General features: G+C 40.6%; 1 protein-coding gene across 1 annotated transcript in view; it reads left to right on the top strand.

The window, feature by feature from the left end:
• Positions 1–24,102, top strand: part of MTMR7 (myotubularin related protein 7) — a 114,322-nt gene that overhangs the window by 29,013 nt on the left and 61,207 nt on the right. The window contains exons 2-4 of the mRNA XM_011934881.1: positions 10,995–11,117; positions 13,303–13,465; positions 22,498–22,655. Of these exons, the coding sequence (XP_011790271.1) occupies positions 10,995–11,117; positions 13,303–13,465; positions 22,498–22,655 (444 nt within the window). The remainder of the gene's footprint in view (positions 1–10,994; positions 11,118–13,302; positions 13,466–22,497; positions 22,656–24,102) is intronic.

The following is a 24,102-nucleotide window of genomic DNA, read 5'->3' on the forward strand; positions in this document are numbered from 1 at the left end:
GCAGCAGAATGCATTTTTTAAAGAGTTACTTGTTCTAGGCAGCTTGAGAATAGAATTCTTTGCATGCCTCCCAGATATATTCCTGTGTGTGCATCCCACCAGCATTTTTCTTCATTTTACTAGAGGTATCTAAGGATTTCACGAAAGGTAGAGTCTCTGTTTCTTCTGGTTATGTGTCATGTATTTTCTTGGATTATGCTCAATTCTTCGCTAATCTCTGACCTCTGAATAAAATAGTTCTGGGAAAAGACTTTCAATGGTTTTATAGATGTAGACAGATTAAATACTCCTTTTGGAAAAACAGTTGATGTTCTTTATTTCTCTACCAAAAGGCTGAATTTAAAAACTCCTGAAGCTTCATGGTTACCACCTCTTGTTTCAGTAACTTTATGTAAATAGGAAAAAAGTGCTTTATTTTTAAATTGGAAAAACAGAATGCTTTTTTTCTGTAATTATAAGAGATTGTGGCAATTCTACATTGTTTGGAGAATTTGCTATAGCTTCAATTTTTCTTCTTGTATGTCAGAGTACTTTGCCAGCTGTAATTGGGTAGTTTATATTTTTTGCATTCTCTGTTGTTTCTATGAGTTTAACACAGGGGAAATGAAGTCGTGGACATGAGGTGGGAGCAAGAAGTAAAACTCTAAAGTCTGTGTTAAGAATATGTTTGCTAATAATTATTTATTTATTTATTTATTTTTTAGACATAGAGTCTTTTTTTTTTTTTTTTTTTTTTGATACGGAGTCTCGCTCTGTCTCCCAGGCTGGAGTGCAGTGGCCGGATCTCAGCTCACTGCAAGCTCCGCCTCCCGGGTTTACGCCATTCTCCTGCCTCAGCCTCCCGAGTAGCTGGGACTACAGGCGCCTGCCACCTCACCCGGCTAGTTTTTTGTATTTTTTAGTAGAGACGGGGTTTCACCATGTTAGCCAGGATGGTCTCGATCTCCTGACCTCGTGATCCGCCCGTCTCGGCCTCCCAAAGTGCTGGGATTACAGGCTTGAGCCACCGCGCCCGGCCTAGAGATAGAGTCTTACTCTGTCATCCAGGCTGGAAGGCAGTGGCATGATCATGTCTGACTATAACCTCAAACTCCTGGGCTCAAACCATCTGCCCACTTCAGCCTCCTAAGTAGCTGGGACTACAGGTGCCTGCCACTATGCCTAGATACTTTTTTTTTTATTTTTTGTAGAGATGGGGCTCTCATCTTGTTGCCCAGGCCGGTCTCGAACTGCCGGCCTCAAGTGATCTTCCTGCCTCAGCCTCCTAAAGTTCTGGGATTATGGCTATGAGCCACTGTGCCCAGCCAATAACAATTACTTTTTATTAACTACTGAGATGTATGCTTTTTTCCCCCTCTCTCACACGTGCAGTTCCTTATAGATGGGATCATTTGTCCAGGAACTCTGAACTCAGACTTGAAACATCTTTTTTTTAGCAACCATTATACAGACAGTGACACCTGCCATAAATAAAAGCGACTTGAGAATTTCTATATGGTAGATGTTTCTATAATTACTGCATGGCTGGTTAGCAGTGGGACTTGGTTCCTGAATGGTTCCTTCAAAGCTGCAGGAGGCCATTGCACCTTTTGATGTGAAACGTGCCGGTGCACACCTCAGAGCTCCGCCCAAAGAATCCCTGGACCACTGGGAGAACCAGGCCTTTCAGGCTGAACATGGGGGTTTGCCCCTCCAGACAAGAGAAATGAGCAAGCAGGGAGGTCAAATGGCCAGCCAAGCTTCTCTGTACCAGATGATCAAATCTTTTGGCTGTTGCCAGAGCATTTAACTTGTTAAACATATTGCTCTCTAACTGAAATCTAACGGACGACGGAGGAGAGACTTGAGCCAGGATGTTTTTCCTTCGTTTGCAGTATTAGACCCAGATTGAAGAGGTCAGGTATGGGAGAGATCCATGGAAGTGGACACTTCTGGTTTGAAATCTGGTTCTGCCACTTTCTAGCTGCGAGGCTTGGGCAGTTGATTGACTTTTCATGCACTTCAGTTTTAGCACCTGTGAAATGGAGTAACCATGTCTTTGTCTCAGCTAACGTTAGAAATAGCATATGGATAATACCTAGCACAGTATCTGACCCTCAGTAGTTGTGTGGTCAGTGGTAAAAGTATTTTCATTCTTGTTATTACCCTTCTTCCTCTTGCTCCCTCTGCTCGAGGGAAGGGTTAGAAGGAATGCACCACAGTTCTGTTGCCTCCTTTGCCATAAGCTTTTCTGAAAAACTCATCCTGGATTGCCTGGATTTGGCATCAGCACTTAGTTAAGTAGGGACTGAGGGGGTAGGCACTGTTTAAAGGTAAAACAGCCTCCATGCCCAGAACCATCCTGCCAACCTTGGTATCTAAGGGCGACTCCTTTCCCTGGGAGTTTCCACATCCCCTGGGCGGTGGATGTGTCTTATCTGAGCTGCCAATAGGCCCTGGATCCCGGTCCCCATATCTCGGAACAACACCAGCCGCTTGCATATCGTTCTGTCCTAACAGTTTGGTGCCATGTGAGTGCTTCTTACAGCCAATGCGCTGCGCCCTCGTTACATTCTTCTAATCACTGTGCTAATTACTGTACAATGTACTAGAACTACTGTGTATTTTACCTGCTGTGTATTTTAAAGTGCAATATTAATGTACATTTTTGTGCTTTACATCTGCACATTTTGTGGCTCATAAAACATGTTCTGCTCACAATGGAAGAGCATTGAGAACAAAAGGACTTTGCCTGCATTTTTAGCTTGTCATGACTGTAGTGGTCTCAAATTTTGTTTCCGCACAAGTTCTCCTTATCACTCAGGCACTTTCTGACCAAGGGGTGGGTATTTCATGTGAGACACTAAGATTGTTCTGCATGCCGTGTAGTCTGAATATCAACATTAAAGACTGCAAAAAGAAAAGAAGTTGGATGGGTGTGCTAAATAGATAGATTTTAAAATAAAGTAAAATGAACGTCTTTATTTTTAAGAGTACAGCAAGACACTTCATCAATTCAGTTTTAAATCCAAATGATACTTAATTATGAGAGATAGAAATAACTCAGGAAATCTTCCCAAGTGCTCTAGGGTTTCTAGCCACTGATTTCCTAACCCTCCAAGAAAAGCAAAAAAGAAGAAGAGCTTGAGATGGGGAAGGAATCTGGAGAATGAAAAAGAGCCACTGTGGCCGGGTAGCTTGTTCCTCCAGGCTGGTGAGCTGGGTGCCCTTGGCCTTGGGATGCTTATCGCAGTCCTTTGGGACCAGAACACTGGATATCAGTGCAGCCTCTGGACCAGCTTCAGAGGCTGTTACAGCATCATTGCTGCTGTGGCTGATGCTTCCTTTCCTCAGTAAATTACAAAAGTCCTTTTGGCCAACCAGGTTACTGAGTGGCTTAATTTCCAGAAGATTTAATATTGAGTCATTATTGTATGCATTTTCACTGTTGCCATTTTGTATCCTTGTAGGTAGTCTATAAAGTACCACTGGGTCACAACTGCAGTCTGCTAGAATGGAGAGAGATATTAAAGACCTTTTAGGTCCCTTATAGAAGTCAGAATGCAGGGATAATGTCTAAACTGGCTACTCCCAGCAGTTCAATTTCAGAACCAAACCAGAGCCCAGGCCTTTTGACTCACAAATAGTTTTCTTTTCATGTTGGTAGAGTTAGAAAATGTCATGATACCAAATTTAGCACAACAAACTATTTATCTAGCTGCTTTTCTTAGATTAGAACATAAACTTGTCTTTGGTTTTGGCTGCTGCAGAGATTTTGATTTCTCTCTGTTAAACAGTCCCTGGATCTCTTCCCCCAGATGATTGACATTGATCTGGAGCCTAATTTATATAGTTTTGAGGACTTGGTCTTTGGCCTGAGAAAAGCCGGTAGCCAGTGCCACTGCTTTGTGTCCTTTTCAATGACTGGCACCCCGGCCCTGCACTTTGGATTCCTCGTCCTACAGAGCAACTTTACTTGCCCAAATAGTCTGAGATGATTCTGGAACCCTCAATGTTCATCACTTCAGTATCTGACCTGCAGGATAGAAAGACCCACATTCTACTAAGATTGAAATTCGAAGGTGGCACAATAGAGGACCACTGAAGAAAGGCTGTGTCTCTCGGTGATTTATGAGGTCTTGCTGACGCCCAGGCAGTGAAGGGAAGGCCAAGAAGGACCTGTGTTGGGTGGCTGGGTGGCCTCTTCAGACCTGGCCATGTGCTGGTGGGGCCCAGGGTTTTGACTGAACATTTTCAGCCTTGGCCTAGAAAAGATGATGAAACCTTTTTTTCCTCTCAGTCTAATAACCCCAACAGAGGAGGGACGGGAATTCAAAAAAGCCATTAAATTGGGGCACAGTCTTTTCCATTAAATCCGTAAGATTCTTGAAGGTAGACAAAGACTCGACCTTATTCACCCTTTTGCTTGTTTTTTTTTTTTTTGCAGAACCTGACACAGTGCCACACGTAGGCATCTTTTTGAATGGAATTAGATGTTTAGTGTTCTGTCTCTTTTATTAGTTCTGAGAATCCCCAAAGTCTGCTAGTGCCAATCTTTGGGCTCTTATATCTATTACCAAGCTTTTTGTCTTTGGGTTTATCTAAAAGAATAACATTGTGATAGTGATTTGTGAATATAGTTTTACAGTATAATTTTGTCTTAAAGCATTCTATTTTCAAATACTAATTTCATGTATAAGATTTCTAACAATAATTATTAACTGACTATGCTAAACATATTAATTTTGAATAACAATTCGAGAATGACCTCAAAGGCATTTACAAGTGCCCACAGCAGCCATGGTGAAGGATGAACATGGCTTTGAAGTTAGACAGACTTTAGTTCTGGTACGGGTGTCCTGCCCTTTGAATGTGAGGATGTTTTTGCCTATCTGTGGTGGCAGATATCACGAAAATTATGCATGGACCTTCTTTTTTCTTAAGCTCATCAGCTGTTGTTAGTGTATTTTATGTGTGTGGTACGGCCCAAGACAATTCATCTTCTTCCATTGTGGCCCAGGGAAGCCAAAAGGTTGGAGACCCATGCCGGCTGGGCCACGCCACCTGTTCCCTGCAGGACCTGGGAAAGTTTGTCAAGTCTCAGGTTGAACAGAACTATGAAACAGGGATTATGCAAGAACCTGTAATTCAGGAGGTTACTATGGGGATTAACTTCAGCTCAGTATATAAAATACTTGTACAGCGTATGGATATCAAATATCAAAAAATATTTGTTATTGTTTTTATTGTTATTTGGTGATTTTTCATAAACAAACTGACAACTGGAGTTGGCCTGATTCGTGAGATATTGGTGGAGTTCTTTGACATAGTTCTTTGAAATGCCTCAGTTCTCTTTTCTTTGGAAGTCCAAAGCTTTCCCCAGAATTTCTGCCAGTTCCCATGGAGCTTTGCATTTTCACAGTCCCCTCTGGCATAATCATTTGCTTCTGAATTAGTTCAGGTTGCAGATCAAGTCACCATCCATTTATGTGTCCTTGGCTTGTGGCACAGCTCTTCCTTAATTACCTACCTCTTCCTTAATTACTCTCCCCTCCTCCAAACCATCAGTGCATTATGGTATATAGCCAACTGTTCTGAAGATTTTGGCAAAGGAAGGGTGGATACTGCAGTGAAACGGTGCCATCAGACAATTTAGATTAGATTTGTTCACCCCATCCCTGGGGATTATTTCCTGTGGTGCTTCACTACCTAATTAAAACAAAACAAAACAAAACCAAAAAAACACTTAAAATGAGGTATAGGCATTTTTCCCAAAAGACTAACCGTGCTTGTGTTGGATTATGATCCTAGGGGTGATTTTCTTTTCTTCCTGTTACATTTCCGAATCTTTAAACATTAAAGAAATAAGTACATGTTTCCTAATTTTTGAAAAGGCAGGTTCTAAAAGCTAGGGGCGAAAGTTTGTTAGGACTGGAGAGACAACATAAGCAGGATAAACAAATCTTTGCTCAGTGATCCCCATCTCCTTCTAATCCGTTAAAATGTATTTCTCAATCCTGCCTAATGGAGTGATTTTATTTCCTGTGTGTATCACAAGTGCAGATGGCCTGGTTGGTAGCACTAATAGGCATCTTTCCTTAAAATGTCTTGACATGCCAGTTGCTTCTGAAAAGCTAACATGGCTCTTGCTGCTCCGGGGTGGAGTTCGAGTGGTCAGACTATCTGCTTCTGCCTACTGAAACCCCACTTTGGCAAAGAGTGGTATCTACTTTCTCAGTGCCTGGGAGTTGGCACCTCAAGCTGCTCTTTCATGGCCTCTGATCCTCGTGCTTCCAGGACCCTTCCTGCTAAGACCACCAGTGCCCCCATGTTCCTGAATCCAGTGGGCAACTTAAAGTTCTTGCGCTACTCCGTCTCTCAGCAGCATTTGACACGGACACTCCCTCTCTCTTAAATATTCCCTCTGCTTTCCTCTTGACAACAGAATCTTCTGATTTTCCTCCTACCTGTCCATTTCTTTGTTTCTGTGCTTTGCTGTTTCCTCTTCTTTATTTAGACCTTTAAACATTGGGTTTTCCTCAGATCTATTCTCATTCTGCCTGCTCGCCCTGGGTAACCTTTTTTAGTCCCATGGCTTCAATTATTATCTTTTGTGTGCTAAAGACTAACATTTATCATATTTCAACAAATCTAAGACATCAGTGATGCTAAGAGGCAGCAAGATTTTATGTACCACGAAAGAAGAAAGAAGCACTGCCAATGAAGTGACACAATAGCTTCTTACACATCAATCATCAGATGTGTCCCATTTTTAGAAATACCAGAATGTGAAAAAGTACATCTAAGAATTAATAATATATTGTAATATCTTTTGCATAGATTTGCATAGCCTTTTTCAGAGCACAGATACCTCCTGTGTCTTAAGCATAGTGTTCCTGGGAGCATGCAAATGAGTTGCAACAATTTTGTTTTGAGAAGCTGGTTGTTTCCTAAGTCTTAGCTCCCCCTAAGTATAAAACTGACCTTATTACTTTGTACTATGTACAGCGTATTATATGTATAGATGAGACAGAATTAAGTTAGCCCAGTGGTAAGGCTGAATTATTGAGTCAGTGGGTCTTCAAGATGGTGCCCAAACTCTGAATTTATTTCATTTTAGATTGTTTTCATCGTCTTAGTATAAACTGTGAGGTAGTCCCTGAACAGTGCTTTCTGACTTCATAACGTATCTAAGACAACTGAATTTTAATTTTTGTAACTCACTTTTGATTGTTAGTGTCTCTGGGAAATCATACCGCTGGTGTTCCCCTCCTTATTTCTTTTTTCCTCCTCTGTATCTTGAAAATTGCTTTTGACAGCTCTGGGACCTGTAGGAATTATTGCCAAATTTTGGAAAGCATTGCTAAAGAATTATTTCTGTATAAAGAAGTACTATACTTGTTTCAACTACTAAATACTTTGTATGTTGAAAGCTTCCTGATTAATTGAAGTAATCATAACCATGGTTAATTCACTTGATAAAAGCAGCATGAATAGGCTAGGGCATGCAGGTTCTCTCTTAAGAGTATAGATGCAACAGACAAAAAACAAATCAATATAACAACTATGGCAGGGAAAATACAAGGAATATTAAAATATCAATACATAATGACTATATATGAATTATATAGTTGTGATTCCAAGTTGGCCATATACCAGGAACACAAGACTCCTTGAAAGATTAAGAAATCTATTAATATTGATAATTTAGGACTAGAGTTAAAAAAGCAAATATTTATCCAAGTACATATCAAAAAGGCATAACATTCACTTCTGATTTTTAAAAATCAAAATTCTTAGTAAACTAGGATCAGGTCACTTTCACAATGCAATAATAAATATCAGCATCAAACTCAATGGTAAAAGATGATTAAAAATGGGTGCACATAAAGAGATGCTCAGTATTGTTAGCTATCAGGGAAATGCAAATCAAAACCACTATGAGATCACATGCTAGGATGACTGTCATCAAAAAGAGAGATTATAATAGTGTTAGCAAGGATGTGGAGAAATTGGAACCCTTGTATATTGGTGGTGGGAATATTAAATGGCACAGCTGCTTTGGGAAATAGTCCAGAAGCTCTTCAAAAGCCTTACTATATGAGTTACCAAATGACCCAGCAATTCCACTCCTAAGTATGGCCAAGATAAATGAAAACATATGTCCACACAAGAACTTATGCTCAAAAGTACATAGCAGCATTATTCATGGTAATCAAAAGGTAGATGCAACCGAAATGTCTATCAACTGATGAATGGGTACATGAAATATGATATATCCATATAATAGTATATCATTGGGCAACAAAAAATAAAGCACTGATACATTCTACAAATAGGTGAACTTGCATTGAAACATAGATTGAGAACATGACTGCCAAGTGAAAGAAACCAGTATCAAAGTATGACAGGTTGCATGATTCCGTTTGTACGAAATGTTTAGAATAGGCAAATCTAAAGAGACAGAGGGTAAATTGATTTTTTAGGGCTGGAGTGCTAGGGGGAATAACTGGGATGTGACTGGTAATGGGTGCAGGGTTTCTTTTTGTGGTGATGGAAATGTTTTAAAATAGGTGTGTTGTTTGCACAATGATGGTGTATACAGTGCTGTGAATATGCTAACAACCATTGAATAGTACATTTAAATGGGGGAATTGTATGGTATATGAGTTATATCTCAACAAAGCTGTTATTAAACAAGTGAAAAACAATGCAAGAGTGACTGGTCTCCAAGCTATTTATAGTTACTCAAGTTTCTAATTAATGCTATTATACAAGGAAAAAAGATAAATACTGGAAAGGAAGCAACAAATTGTTACAGAAAATATTTGTCTACTCAGAACATTCAACAGATTTATACTAGAATTAATAAAAAAAGTTTGCTAAGGAGGCAGTTATAAAAACTCATTGGGCCTTGGGCTACTATCCTCACTATATCAACAGTTCTTATAAATATGTAAGAAATGCTGATCATTCAGTAGGAAAGTAAACCAGTGATATGAACACCATTTGCGAAAAATACACCATGATGGATAACCATACAAAAGAATGTGCGGCATATCTGTAACAAAAGAATACTTGTAAAAACATAATCATAAGCTGGTAGGTGAGGGCACTGTTGTTGAATGAATGTCTTTAGCACACATAGACTTTCACAAGTCTTCAGGAATTTCACAGTGCTCCAGAGTAAATTGCATGACTGCAGATATTTATACTACCTAATTCTTTATTGACCTCAGTAGATCTCTGAAAATTGGGAGGAAGTGAGATGGGACCCTCTAGAGTTACTCCTAGAGGGCTGGCTTGGCTCTAAGGGCTTAGAGGAGACTGAGGCAATGGGAGGTCTTGGGTCCTGTTTGCTCTTGGTGTTCCCAGGAATGTTCACGAGGTCTGCTGCTCCTCTGGGTCTCCCCTGGCTCTCCCCTGGAGTAGATGGGAAGTCTGAGACTCCTAAACTAGATCAGGACCGCAGCTTCTATTATGTATCTATTTATTTTTGAGACGGAGTTTCCCTCTTGTTGCCCAGGCTGGGATGCAGTGGTGCCATCTCGGCTCACTGCAGCCTCCCCCTGCCGGTTTCAAGCGATTCTCCTGCCGCAGACTCCCGAGTAGCCGGGATTACAGGCACCCGCCACCACGCCCAGCTAATTTTTGTATTTTTAGTAGAGACAGGGTTTCACCATGTTGGCCAGGCTGGTCTCGAACTCCTGACCTCATGATCAAAGTGCTGGGATTACAGGTGTGAGCTACTGTGCCTGGCCTATTTATTTTTTTTTGAGATGGAGTCTAGCTCTGTCACCCAGGCTGGAGTTCAGTGGCACAATCTTGGCTCACTGTAACCTCTGCCTTCAGAGTTCAAGTGATTTTCCTGCCTCAGCCTCCCGAGTAGCTGGAATTGCAGGCGCCCGCCACCACCCCAGGCTAATATATGTATTTTTAGTAGAGACATGGGGTTTCACCAAGTTGGCCAGGCTGGTCTTGAACTCCTCACCTCAGGTGATCCACTTGCCTCGGCCTCCCAAAGTGCTAGGATTACAGGCATGAGCCACCGCACCAGCCCACAGCTTCTATTTAAACTGAAGAATAGAGCAAAAACAATGTATTAGTTCCTAAGCTGCCTCATGGAAGCAAATACCATTTTGACTTGAGGGATGAGTCAGTGTTTCTCTGCAGGTGGTTGATCCTTAGCAGTGGCAGGATTGCTGTGCCCTGTGGTCATTACAGGAATGTTCCTCCGGTGGTTATGGTGGACGTGTCTTACTAGAGTCATCATTGCTTCAGTTTTCTCTGGCCCGGTAGAGATTGTCTGGTCATTTCCATTACATTTCATGTTACGACGATCTCAGTGCACATATCCTTGAAATTACTCTGCATATAAGAGATGTATGCTTGATAAAAATTGTTTCTAGAAATCTCTTCTAGCAGTTTGGATTTTAGCTGAGTGGTGATAATGCCATTCCTTAGAAAGATTGTAAGGATCTTGAAATGGTATGTTTTCCTTACATACACTTCTCTGATGCTTTTTTCTCCCATATGTTTGTTTATACTTCCTACTAGTTTATATGGAAGCAAACAGCCTTAAGGCCATTTCTACAGCTTAGAAACACATAGGAACATGTGCTGTTTTCTTTTTCATAGAATGTAATTCATACGTAGTGTAAACTCAGAACTTGAACACATACGCTTTCTGCTTTAAATTGAAAATGTTATACAGTTACAATGAAATGGAAGTGTTGACCATTGTAAAACTCAGACAGGGTATTTTTAATAGGGTCTGCAGATCTTTTGTGGTACCTTTAAAGTCATATTTTCATAATTGGTGAATTTTCATCTTTTAATATACAGAATCATACTCTGAGATCCGGTTAACTTAAGGGAATGTTTTTTGGTTTTTATTATTGGGGGAATTCTCAAAAAATTGTATTTTGGAGTAAGTATGAGTTTACCCTCTTATTTATTTTATGATTTGCTCTTCTGCTTTATGGTAACTGTTTTCATCATGCCGATTTCTCTAGGTTGAAAATGTCCGCTTGGTAGATCGAGTGTCTCCTAAAAAAGCAGCTCTAGGTACTTTGTATTTGACGGCTACTCACGTCATATTCGTGGAAAATTCACCTGACACAAGAAAAGAAACATGGGTATGCTTTCTTTATTTTTAGCTTTCCTTGTTTTGCGTTGTTTGAAGTAAAAAGTTTTTGGCCTCCATTCGTTTTTCCTCAGGGTGAGATGAGTGGGCTTTTGGTGATTGGGTGTTAGGGAACTGTTTCTGGAATGTGTGTTTGGCCTTTTTCTGTGTAGTCGTATCTACTGGATATACTTATGCATTTTAAACCCGAATTATTTGAACATCACTAAAGAGAGACTTAGAAATAGCCAGAAGATACAAGTGCTTCCTGTCACAGCTATCAAGGAGACATTGAATAATGTCAGTAGGCCAGATTCAGCATTGCCATCCTCTAGTGCTCCATTTGCCATACTCTCTATTTGTAGGGTCCTATGATGCGGCCATTTGGTCATTTTATTATGTTGTCTCAACTTTTCTGATAATTTTGAAAAGAAAAAGCTAGAGGAGTTTCATCATCAGGTATATCTGCTACTTATTAATGAAACCATTAGATATTTATTATTATTATTATTGAGATGGAATTTCACTCTGTGGCCCAGGCTGGAGTGCAGTGGTGCGATCTATCTTGGCTCACTGCAACCTCGACCTCTTGGGTTCAAGCGATTCGCCTGCCTCAGCCTCCTGAATAGCTGGGACTACAGTCACGGGCCACCACGCCTGGCTGACTTTTTTGTATTTTTAGTAGAGACAGGGTTTCACCATGTTGTTCAGGCTGGTCTCAAACTCCTGACCTCAAGTAATCTGCCCACCTTGGCCTTCCAAAGTGCTGGGATTACAGGCATGAGCCACTGTGCCTGGCCTTATTATTTTTTCAGCAACCCAATCGTGACATCCCTGAATTGCAGATTTCCCTTTTCTTTTTTTTTTTTTTCTGAGACGGAGTCTCGCTCTGTCGCCCAGGCTGGAGTGCAGTGGCCGGATCTCAGCTCACTGCAAGCCCTGCCTCCCGGGTTTATGCCATTCTCCTGCCTCAGCCTCCCGAGTAGCTGGGACTACAGGCGCCCGCCACCTCGGCCGGCTCGTTTTTTGTATTTTTTAGTAGAGACGGGATTTCACCGTGTTAGCCAGGATGGTCTCGATCTCCTGACCTCGTGATCCGCCCGTCTCGGCCTCCCAAAGTGCTGGGATTACAGGCTTGAGCCACCGCGCCCGGCCAGATTTCCCTTTTCTATATTCCGTGCACAGTGGTACATTTTTAGCAGAAGGTGGCAGGCACTTATTAGTGGAGGGGAAATTTACAGAATAAAATGCTGCCATTGAAGAGTGAGCAGAGACCCTCCTGTGACACCGGAGATACACTTCAGTATGATTTCCTTTAAAGTTAATCTCCTCTTTAGAGAGTAGAATGATGGTTTTACTAGATACTGGGAGTGCAGAGGAGAGGGCGGGAATGAGGAGATATTGATCAAAGGGCACAAAGTTTCCAATAGACAGGAGGAATAGTCTGGAAAATGTATTGCACAGCAAGGTGTCCATACTCAATGTATATTTCAAAATAATTATGAGAGTAAATTTCAAGGGTCTCATTGTTAAAAAAAAAAAAAACTATAGGTAAGTGATGACTATGTTAATTGGCTTGATTTAATCACCCACATGATGTTCATATATCACAGCATCACGTTTTAGCCCATAAATGTGTACAACTATGATTTGCAATAAAAATACTAATTTAAAAAACAGAAAGATAAATAAATTCCTTCTTTTGCAGCCTGCCCGACCACCAACAGCTTAGAAAACAACAGTCCCATGTTGATACAGAACTCGAACATTCCATGTGGAATTAAGGAGCATGGTGGCACCTCCCAGCGGAGCCATCTCTAACTTGTGTTGATTGCAGAAGTTTATTTTACTGACTTCTCATGACCTTGTTTGATTTTAGCTATTTAAGTGCATTTCAACATCTGACCACCAAAATGTTTCCTTACCTGGACTTGTGCAAATTTATATGCTGCATGGTTTGTTTCAAAATAACTATCCTGGATGTCAGGAAGCTTGATATTGAAAAAATAAAATTATAAATTTAGGAAGTTGGTTGTTACCTGGAACATCTCAGTGCTTGTCATCTGAATGCAAGGGTTGAGCTAGCTAGAGGTTGGGGAGTGCTTTTTGTCATTCTTTGAGCCACAACGAAATGTTAGTCCTTGTCATATTCATTAGTTATTTGTGCTTAGCTTATGCAAATTAACATTTGGTTCTAGATTCTTCACAGTCAGATTTCCACCATTGAGAAACAGGCAACAACTGCTACCGGATGCCCTCTGCTGATTCGCTGCAAGAACTTTCAGATAATACAGCTCATCATACCTCAGGAAAGAGATTGCCATGACGTGTACATCTCCCTGATACGCCTTGCAAGGCCAGGTAGGGTAGAGGAACTCGGCATTTAATACGGAACCTCTCTTAAAAATTCGCAAATCACATTCAAGAATTTGTATGGTGCTTAGGAATGATGGGGGTTTAGGGACTGTGTCAGTCTGGTTCTTAGATGAGGACAAGCCTGAATAATCATCTGATACAGAGTTTCTTGTTTTTTAGAGTCTCCCCCGAGTTATTTACTATGTGGGTCTCTTTCATGAGTCTTAGTATCACTTGATCTTGGTGGAGGTTATTAGGATGTTTTCCTTTTGGGGTGAAATTGCGTTTAGCTTATGCCCTTATATTGTGGTACTCAAGCCACCTTGAATGGGGCCAGTGACAGAACTGACCAGTTGTTTTGTGTGAGAAATGTTATCAGACAGTTCTAGTGCAGTTTTCTCCATCTTGAGGCTTTTAAGGTTTAGTTTCCATTGCTTTTTTGTTTCTTGGGTTCTTTTTTTTTTTTTTTTCCCCAGACACTGTTGCTCCATTGCCCAGACTGGAGTGCAGTGGCACGATCTCAGCCCACTGCAACCTCTGCCTGCCGGGTTCAAGTGATTCTCATGCCTCAGCCTCCCAAGTGGCTGGACTAGAGGTGGCTGCCACCACACCCTGCTAATTTTTGTATTTGTAGTAGAGATGGGATTTTGTCATGTTGGCCAGGCTGGTCTTGAACTCGTGGCCTCAAGTGATCCACCTGCCTCAGCCTCAAGTGCTGAGATTACAGGCATGAACTACCATGCCTGCCCCTCCATTGCTTTTTGATAATAATTTATTTTTTCCAAGGTTGGTACAACTAGACTAGCATCCGTGACTATTCAGAGTGTGGATCTGCTGATTCTCCTGAAAAAAAAAAAACAAAATGTAGTGGGAAGAACATTTGGATTTGAAAAATACGTTCTCGCCATTGCTGTCTTGTTCTAGCCATCATCTTGGGCTCTTCAGATTTATAGTTTACTGTTCGCTTCAGAAGAAGTGTTTCTTGCCTCTCTGTGTGGCTTGTGTGAGTTGTGGTGTTTTCCTTAAAAGAAATTTACTCCATGTTTCTTGGAAGAATACAGTGAAAAGAGATCATCTATATAACAGTTGTGTTACACAGAAGTAGTTAATAAAGGAAATAAGATATGTGCTGATAATTACTTTGCCAAACATTTTTTGATTCAGGACAAGAAGTTCAATTACAAATTTTTCAAGGCATTTGGTTGGATCATGATTTGTCCATATTCTTTGTAGGTAGCTAAGAGCTAAAGTTACTGAATGGAAATGATGCCAGGGAGCTGTCAAAATCTGGTAATTTTTACTTTACACTGTTTCCCTCTAAAGGCAGTTGGTTGAGGCTTTTTCATCCAAGTGCACTAAAAGAATGGCAGAGTAAGCCAGAAAAGCAGTTGAAGTTTTTGGAGGGTGCACTAAAATTGGAACAGAAGTTCTGGGAAGATGTACACTAGGTTGCACGCAGCAGAGAATGTGAGGAGAATTCTGTGCTAACCCTTTCTGTGTCACTGATTAATGGAAGTACTGAGCGATAAATGTGCTCTGAGCGGATTAATGGGATTTAGGAATAGCCCAGCGAACCGGGAAAGGGCTGAGCAGCTGGAAGAGTGAATCACAGGGACCAGGAGGGTCACGGCCCAGAGACAGCGAGTGCCAGGACTCTCGCTGTGAGAATCCCTGAGGGGGAAATTACTGTGTTCCCCCATTTTTGAAAGGGATACTTTTTCCTTAAAAGATGAAGTTTTGGGAGTTAGGTGTTAGATGTAGCCAGAGATCTGACTGGCTACCTTTTCTAAAAGAAATCATAGTAATTCATTGAATCAAAGCCATCACCTAAGAGGTGTTAAAAAGAATCGCCAGCATTTTGAAACATGGGCATTAGAAACGGCAGTTTGCCTAAAATGTAGTGCTTTAATAAGTGAGGGAAGGCGAAATAGAACACAAGCAGTTCACAGTGCAATGTTAAAGGCAATGCTAAAATTAGGGCATATTATAGGCTATAACTATGGAAGCAGGACTTTGACCCTAGAGGGAGATGGGGAAATGTGGAAGGGGTTCGACATGAAACAATGGCCTTCAGCCGGTGGATGGGGTGGCCTTTCAGAACCATCTGAAGATGTTTTATAAAATACACCCTCCACTGCCTCTAAGAATATGAGAATAAGGGTGTATGTGTGTGGTTGGTGATGGAGGTGTACTTTGAATTCTAGTCGTACTACATAGCTCTGTCGATATTCTGGTTAGTCACCAACAAAGTTCACATATTTTCAGTTTCTTTATGGACACCCAGCTAACTGTAAGGTGCTATAGAGCAGGGGTCCCCAACCCCTGGGCTGCAGACAGGTACCAGTCTATGGCCGGTTAGGAAGCGGGCAGCACAGCACGGCAGGAGGTGAGTGGCGGGCATGCAAGCGTGAGCTCCACCTCCTGTCAGATCCGCGGTGGCATTAGTTCTTTTAGGAGCATGAACTCTGTTGTGAACCTTACATGCGAGGGATCTAGGTTGTGTGTTCCTAACGAGAGTCTAATGCCTGATGATCTGAGGTGGAAGTTTCATCCTGAAACCATCCCCCAACCACACCCCCATCCACGGAAAAATTGTCTTCCACAAAACTGGTCCCTGGTACCAAAAAGGTTGTAGACTGCTGCTATAGAGGACAAAAGAGTTGTTTTTACATAAGAAGAAATGTTGGGGAATTCATTTAAGTCCAGGTTTCTGAAGGAGATATTTTCAAAGCTGCTGTTATTTAACATTAAAATCAAAAGTACTTTAAAAATAGAAAAAAAAAAGAAAGAAAAAACCCCGAACCTTAGCATGAGCAGAATGCTGATCCCAGGGTGGGGAAGGGAAGAGAAAAGTTTCCTACTGTCAGCAGAGGGACACAGAGGTGTGAGGTGTTTTAGAACTCGTGTAACTGTTGAAAGCGAAATTGCTTCAGACATTCTGCTGAATTCAGGCAACTTAAAATAAATGTTGAGATTCTCTCTTTACTGAGTTAGGATTTCTGGTATAAATAGGTAAATCAAATTATTAAAAAATTAGAGATTTTATTGGTTTGCTTTTTGTGTGAATAAAGATTGATAAGAATTTGGTCATGGACTGTAGAGGACCTCAGGCAAAACATAACATGTCCAAATGCAGGAAGCTCTGTCGTTCTTGGTAAAGAACTAACTTAGGTTAAAATAAGGGCTGTGGCTCAGATGAGATCAGTTAACCTTGTAGATCGAATGTATTAATAAGGATCTCAGCTTTTCTGATGAAAAGACCCCTGTTTCTCAGGGGGCTTCAGCTTTTCCCATGTCTTCTCTCCTCTCTTCCCTCCAGTTTGCCTCCTGCTGTTTATTTTTTGTATCAATTATCTTTCCTTCTTTAGTGTTTGTGGGTGCTTCAACACTTAAATAATTTCTTTTGTTTATTTTCCCCCTTTTCCTAGTTTCTTTTTAGAATCTCACTCCTCTTTTGGATATTTTTTATTTTAAAAAAATCTCATGATTGAAGTAGTCTCATGTGCTTAACTGGTAACTTTTTATATTCCTTATCTAAGTCATTGATGTTTAAGCAATTTTTGCAGTGGTAATTTCTTTTTTATCAGAGTGTAGCACCCTTTTCCGCTGTGTTAGCTTTAACAGTCCTAATATTTAATTTCAACACTTGTTTTTTTACAATAGACAGATAAGGTGAGGCACCCTCATTTTTATTTTAAATATGCAAAATGCAATAATAGCTGTATTATCTTGTCACCCCACTCTAAATGGTTTTTCAGCTACAGTTATTTTAAGTTGCCTGAATTCAGCATAATGTTTGATGCAATTTAGCTTTCAGTAGTTACTTTGGTTATTAAAAAAACGTTCACATCTCTGTGTCCTGATGACTACTGGTAAGTTTTCCCTTCCCTTTCCCACCCTTCACATTCTGCTGATGCTGATTCATGTTTGTTTTTTCTTTTCATTTTTAAAATACTTTTGATTTTAATGTTACATTATTTGTTGCTTCTCCCAGTTAGTCTATAATGAGAGGCAATTCCTCCATATATTTATCCTAAATATTCTGTTTTTATAACCTTTAACCTGGTACCTAGGGAACAAGCTAGGTTATTTTCCTTCCTTCCCTAATGTTTTGTTGTACCCACATCTCTCCCTTATTTTGGCAGAAGGAGCACCCTTTCCTTTATATGGGAGAGAAGGAGCAAAGATTGTGTACGGACGTAGCCCCATTTATTCGCCTGGTGGTTCCAAGTTGAGAGTTCCCACCTGATGTCTTGCATTTTCTATGGGAAGTACGAAGTGGGGTTTTCTGAGAGTGAAGGAGCCAGGGAGGGGAATAGAGACTGAGCTGCACTGTAGTGCCACAGGCTTCCCGAGGTTAAGGGGAGCACAGTGAACACCGGTGTTAGAATAAAATCAGCCAAAACATGGATCTCTATGCTTGGGTTGAGCTCTGCTTTCAACTGAAACACTGATTTGGTCTTCCTAGAAACAGCCAAAATGTTACTCATCCTTAATTTCGTGTAGTATTTTAGAAATTACCATTTTGCTTTCTGGGTAGAAAAAGATTAAAGCTGGACTCCTGTTTCATTAGTTATATGATTTAAGTAGATAATATATGATACCGTAAATACCAAGATTTCCACATTAGCTTTTTCTGAATTTTTTAAAAAGTTAAACATGCACATTCAGTTTACTCCCACAATCCAAAGGCATTTTGAGTATTTGCTTTTTATTGGAGGAGCTCTTGTGTGATGGGTCCCCTTAGGGTGAGGCCTTCGGTGCACTTCCTGCTGAAACCTGCTAAATAGCAAAAGATGCTAATAGAATAGCAAAAGATGTTTTATGTTGGGTCTGTTGGCTCTGACTGTGATAGGAAAAGCCAGTGGAACTTTTAACATGCCTGTTTTAAGAGTTTTAAGAGTGGGTAGAAAATCAGCTGAGGGATATGACCTTCCTAGAGTAGGCAAATACTTTCTCTCTGTTTAGATTCTGTAAATATTAAAGATTTGTCTAAAATATAAAAAACTTCTGCATAACAAAGGAAATGGGAGAAAATACTTGGAAGCCATATACCTGATAAGGGATTAATACCCAAAAGATGTCAGGAACTCCAACAACTCTATAGGAAAAAAAAAAAACCCAAGTACTCTGATTAAGAAAAGGACAAGGAACCTCAAGAGAATACTCGAAGATGGCTAACAGATACATGAACAAACGCTCAACCTCAGTAATCATTAGGAAGATGCAAATTAAAACCACAGTGAGATATCGCCTCACAACTGTTAGAATGGCCTTTACCAAAAAGATGGAAGATAACACGCTTTGACAAGGGTGCGGAGGAAAGACAATGCTTATGCACTGTTGGTGGGAATGTCAATTAGTACAGAAAACAGATGGAGGTTCCACAAAAAACAAAAAACAGAATTATATGATTCAATAATCCCACTTCTGAGTGCTTACTGGAAAGATTGAAATCTATAAGTCAAAGAAACATCTACTCTTACATGTTTTCACATGTTCATTGCAGCACTATTCACAGTAGCCAAGTTGTGGAATCAACTTAAGTATCCATCATTGGATGAAGAGATAAAGAAAACATGGTATATACAAATAATGGAATGCTATTCAGCCTTAAAAAGCAAGACATTTTATTATTTGTGACAACATGAATGGAATTAGCATTATGCTGAGTGAAAAAAGCCCAGCATAACAAAGACCACATGTTCTCGCTTACATGTGGGATCTATGACACTTAAACTCCCAGAAGCAGAGAGTAGAATGGTGGTTACCAGAGGCTGCGGGTGGCAGAAATGGGGAGATGATGGTCAACGGGTGCAAAAGCCTCAGGCAGGAGGAATAAGTCTCATTATTTTGAGATCTGTTGCACAGTGTGTTGAGTATAGGTAATAGTTCAGAAGTGTAAATTTCAAAACCCTGAGAGTAAATTTCAGATGTTCTCATTACAAAAAATGTTAAACACTTGAGGCAATGTATATGTTAATTAGCTTGAGTTAATCATTCCACATTGTAGTCAAAAATCATAACATTACTTTTTACCCCAGACATATACAGAACTATCATTCGTCAATGTATTATTTAAAAGTCTGTAAGCAAAAAAATAAAGAATCTCAAGTGCTAGTTTTTTTTTGGTTTTTTTTGACTTACCTCCCAGCTAATTGCTGAACATTCTGCTATGTATTTGGCAAAAGTAGAGAGTGAAAGGAACAGAAAATTATGACATGGAAACAATTCAGTAAAATTTTCATCTGTGCTGGTGGCCCTTTTTGATTTCTTAGAGTAGGCACAGTCTGCAGGCTGCTTCTGGGCTTGCCTGTGGGTAAGAAGCTCACATGACTCGGTGTTGGCTGACAAAAATGGGCTTTTCCTGGCCCTCCTGTAGAATTTTCTTTAAATTGGGCATGAGGATTGGTCGATCACCCTTTTCCTTAAAAAAGGGAAAATTTCATAATTTCAATGTCAAGCCATCCTATTGTCTCCTAGTTCAAGAGTGATCTGCTTAATGTCTGTTACAAATTATTCTTGCTGTAATTTATGGATAATTTCATTGCCTCTTCCCAGTGGAAACAGGTATCAGCCCACACACAGAACACTGTCAGTAGTCATAGGATGTTCTTCTTCTCCTACCTTCAAAGCTGTTTGTAAATATTTAACAAAGAGAACTTAACTGCCATTATTACCCCGTATTCAGAAGCGCTTCTTTCACTGAGGGAACTGAGGCTTTCTCAAGAGACTCTTTTGGCATCCTAAACAACTAGCATTTGTGGTTAACATTATGGTAGCAGAAGCCTGAGTCATGAAAATGGTACTTAGAGATGGAAAAGATGTGTCAATGTCGAGCCAGCTGTTCCCAGAACAGGATCTGAAGTTTCACATGCTGTCTGCAACATCGCTGAGATGGTAAGAAATTGATCTGACAGAAAGCATCTGCTCTGGTTTGTGTGTGAGCGTACCTGGATGCGCGTATTTTGTTATTTGTCCAAATAGTCTGTATTCTAAGTTTTGAAGTTTAGAAACATGACATGGAGAAAGACTGAAATAGAACATAATTTATCTCACTGACATACCACAGTTGCTTCTTACAAGAAACATGAAGAAATCTGGTGCTTAAAATATGACCCTTATCTTTCCTCTTCCATGTGGATGAGTCATCTCAATAGCAATCAAAACAAGTTTGAAACCTGAGTTTTCATGTCAGGCTGCCTGTGTGTTGCTGCAGCCTGAGATGGTGAGATCCTATAATGGGCTGCACATACATGTGTTTAGGAAACTTACATTCTTCACACTGAATGCTATCAGTATGCTAAGGACATAGGAGGACCTAGGAAAGCTATGAGAAAGAAATGTATTTTGGAGAAAAAACAGGAAGATGAGGGGACTGGAACGAGGAAGGAAGAAGAAGAAGAGAGAAGGATCTGCCTTTGGGGAGGGTGTGTTACAATTAGGAGCAGGCCTTCTGCAGCCAGATGTCTCATTTAAACCTGGACTTCCCAGTTACTAGCTGTGTGACTCTGAGTGAGGGAATGTGCCTCTCGTTTGCCTCAGATTTCTCGTAGGTAAAATGAGGACCATCAATATTGCCTGCTAACTGGATTAATGCTCTTAATTGCAGCAGAATCTGGAACAAAACAAGGTCTGAGTATCAGCTATTCTTTATCATCATCAGAAATGCTTAGATCTGCAGTGTCCAAGATGGCAGCCACTGGCCACAGACAGCTGTTCAGTGCTACTCCGAACTGAGATATGTGGTTAAGTGCAAAATACACATGAAATTTCAAAGACAGCACAAAACAAAATGTATCAAATATTAATGTTTTATATCATGCAGATGTTGAAGTGATAATGATTTGGGGTATATTGGGTTAAATAAAATAGATTGTTAAATTAATTTAACTCTCTTTTAATGTGGCTACAAGGACATTTAAAATGATATAGATAGTTCACATTATGTTTCTATTGGATAGCGCTGGTCTCTGCACTTCCCTTAAATGGCAAGACCGGAGCAAGAAAATCAAATCCCAGATTTTACTGGCAAAAGGGAAACAGTGGGGCTATTGGGCTTCACAAGCATCAAAGGCAATCTGTAAAGACAGAGATAAGGTGGCAGGATTGAAAGAAGCCGCATCATGATGCCGCCTTCAATTTGCATCCCATGAGCACAGCGCTCTGCAGTATGAATTGTTTTTTTTAAATGACTCCTATGCAAATGAGCAGCACAATTATGACATGTAGTTTAAAGTTCAGATGTTTCTGACGCAAATGTTTAATATATTCCAGAGTTTTTTCAACTTTGTTATTTTTTCCAATGTGCAGTTGGGCCGGGCGCGGTGGCTCAAGCCTGTAATCCCAGCACTTTGGGAGGCCGAGATGGGTGGATCACGAGGTCAGGAGATCGAGACCATTCTGAGCTACACGGTGAAACCCCGTCTCTACTAAAAAATACAAAAACTAGCCGGGCGAGATGGCGGGCGCCTGTAGTCCCAGCTACTCGGGAGGCTGAGGCAGGAGAATGGCGTAAACCCGGGAGGCGGAGCTTGCAGTGAGCCGAGATCGCGCCACTGCACTCCAGCCTGGGCGACAGAGCTAGACTCCGTCTCCAAAAAAAAAAGAAAATGTGCAGTTGGCCTGGGCGCGGGCCTGCCTCTGAGAGGCCACCCCAAGTCCAAGCTTGATAGACATTACAAAAATGGAATCTCAATGCCTAATAAATGCATGTGTTCTGAATTTTTATGTTCCATACTTTGTGTGGTCTGGAAAATATATTTGCTTTTAAAGCAACAACAACAACAACAAAAGCACAAAATGGAGATGTCCGTGTGTTCTAAAAGGAAAGAAGGTACTGCCGAGTTCAGATACCCCAAGGTCATCTCGTCATTGCTGGGTGGGGGTGGGGGGCCCTGTCCACTGCACACAGGTTGCCCCCAGGAGTGTGCTGGAGGTGGGGGTTGGGATGGCCTCTCAGGGCATTCCAGATGGGACAGAATGTTTTCGGGGAGATTTGGCTCTGGTTTTGACTAAGCTCCTCCCTTTTCTTGCAGTGAAATATGAGGAATTATACTGCTTTTCATTCAACCCCATGTTGGATAAAGAAGAAAGAGAGCAAGGCTGGGTGCTGATTGATCTTAGTGAAGAATACAAGCGGATGGGCCTCCCTAATCATTACTGGCAACTCAGCGATGTGAATAGAGACTACAGAGTGAGTGCGTGAAACACAAACACTGAAGCCACATGAAATTAGGATTTCAGCCAGCTTAGCATACCTTTATTTTTATCTCCTTTAGGTTTTAGAGCTCTTTGTAGATATCCATGTGTGGATTTCCAGGTGTCTTTTGGTTAGTGCCAGCTGTATTTCCAACCTGGACCTAGAATTAAAACGTTTGAACCAGAGAATCATAGCAATCACCCCTTCTAGACCCTTCATCGCATGGTTGCGGAACTTGAAACCTAGAGAGGCCAGAGGGCAGGCCTTGTGGACAGGCGGTTGGTGGGAGAGCTGGCCAGGATCTCATTCTCCCATCAGGTCTTTTTATAGTGTAGTGAGTGATTAGTGGGCGAGTCAGGGAGACTCTGATGGCAGTTTGGCACCAGCTCCTCTGTGTGCTCACTGAGCCCTTGCTTGGTACACAAGGTCACCAAGAGGCTTCCCTAGAGAAATATGGCTACACTCACAGGAAGGAGTATGGAGAGGCAGGGAAGCTAGAGTGGCAGAATGAATCCCGTCTTCTCCTTAATGACAGGCTTACAGATCAGGGGTGCTTTCACTATTAATTTTTAAAATATTTCAGTAACAAAAGTATTGTGAGAACATCCTAGAGAGTTTCCAAAAGGCAAAAAAAAAAAAAAAAAACCAAAAAAACCCACCATCCCATTTTCAAAACATTCTTACGTTTTAAAATTTCCTTCAGTTGTTTTCTCATCTGTATAGTTTGATAAATTTTTTCTTATGTAAGTAATGCATATTCATTTATTGAAAATTGGAAAACATAGAGCAAAAGGATATTAAATCACCTAAAACTGCCATCATTCAGAGATAGCCACTGCTGTTATTATATCTGGCCAATAGTCTTCTGGGATTTTAATGTGTATATAAATTTTTTATGTATGCACACACAAACCTGCTTAAACATGCATAACAAAAATGGAATCATCACATGTGTCTTATGTTCTGCTTTTCTTCACATACATATTGTGACATTTTTCTGTCAGTAATTATATTTTATAATATATTTAAAACACTGCAGAATATTATCTAAATATGGCTGTATCAACTAATATCTACCTGCACTCTAATTTTTAGACATTTAGATTGTCATTACTTATTAGTATTTTAAATAATGGAGAACATCCTGGGAACTATACCTTTGCCCATATTTTAATTTTTTAAAAGATAGAATTTTAATATAATTTTTATGTCAAAACACCTACACAAAGTTTTGTACATGTTGTCAAAAATAACTGTGGAAAGGTTGCAGCAATTTCTATAAATTCTCAGATGTGAATGCTTGATTCCTTATACCCTCACCAGCAAAGAGTTAAAGTTTTTAAGAATCTTTTGGGCCGGGCGCGGTGGCTCAAGCCTGTAATCCCAGCACTTTGGGAGGCCGAGACGGGCGGATCACGAGGTCAGGAGATCGAGACCATCC

This window comes from Colobus angolensis, unplaced genomic scaffold, assembly GCF_000951035.1.
Source record: "Colobus angolensis palliatus isolate OR3802 unplaced genomic scaffold, Cang.pa_1.0 Scaffold14, whole genome shotgun sequence".
Classification (NCBI taxonomy): Eukaryota; Metazoa; Chordata; class Mammalia; order Primates; family Cercopithecidae; genus Colobus; species Colobus angolensis.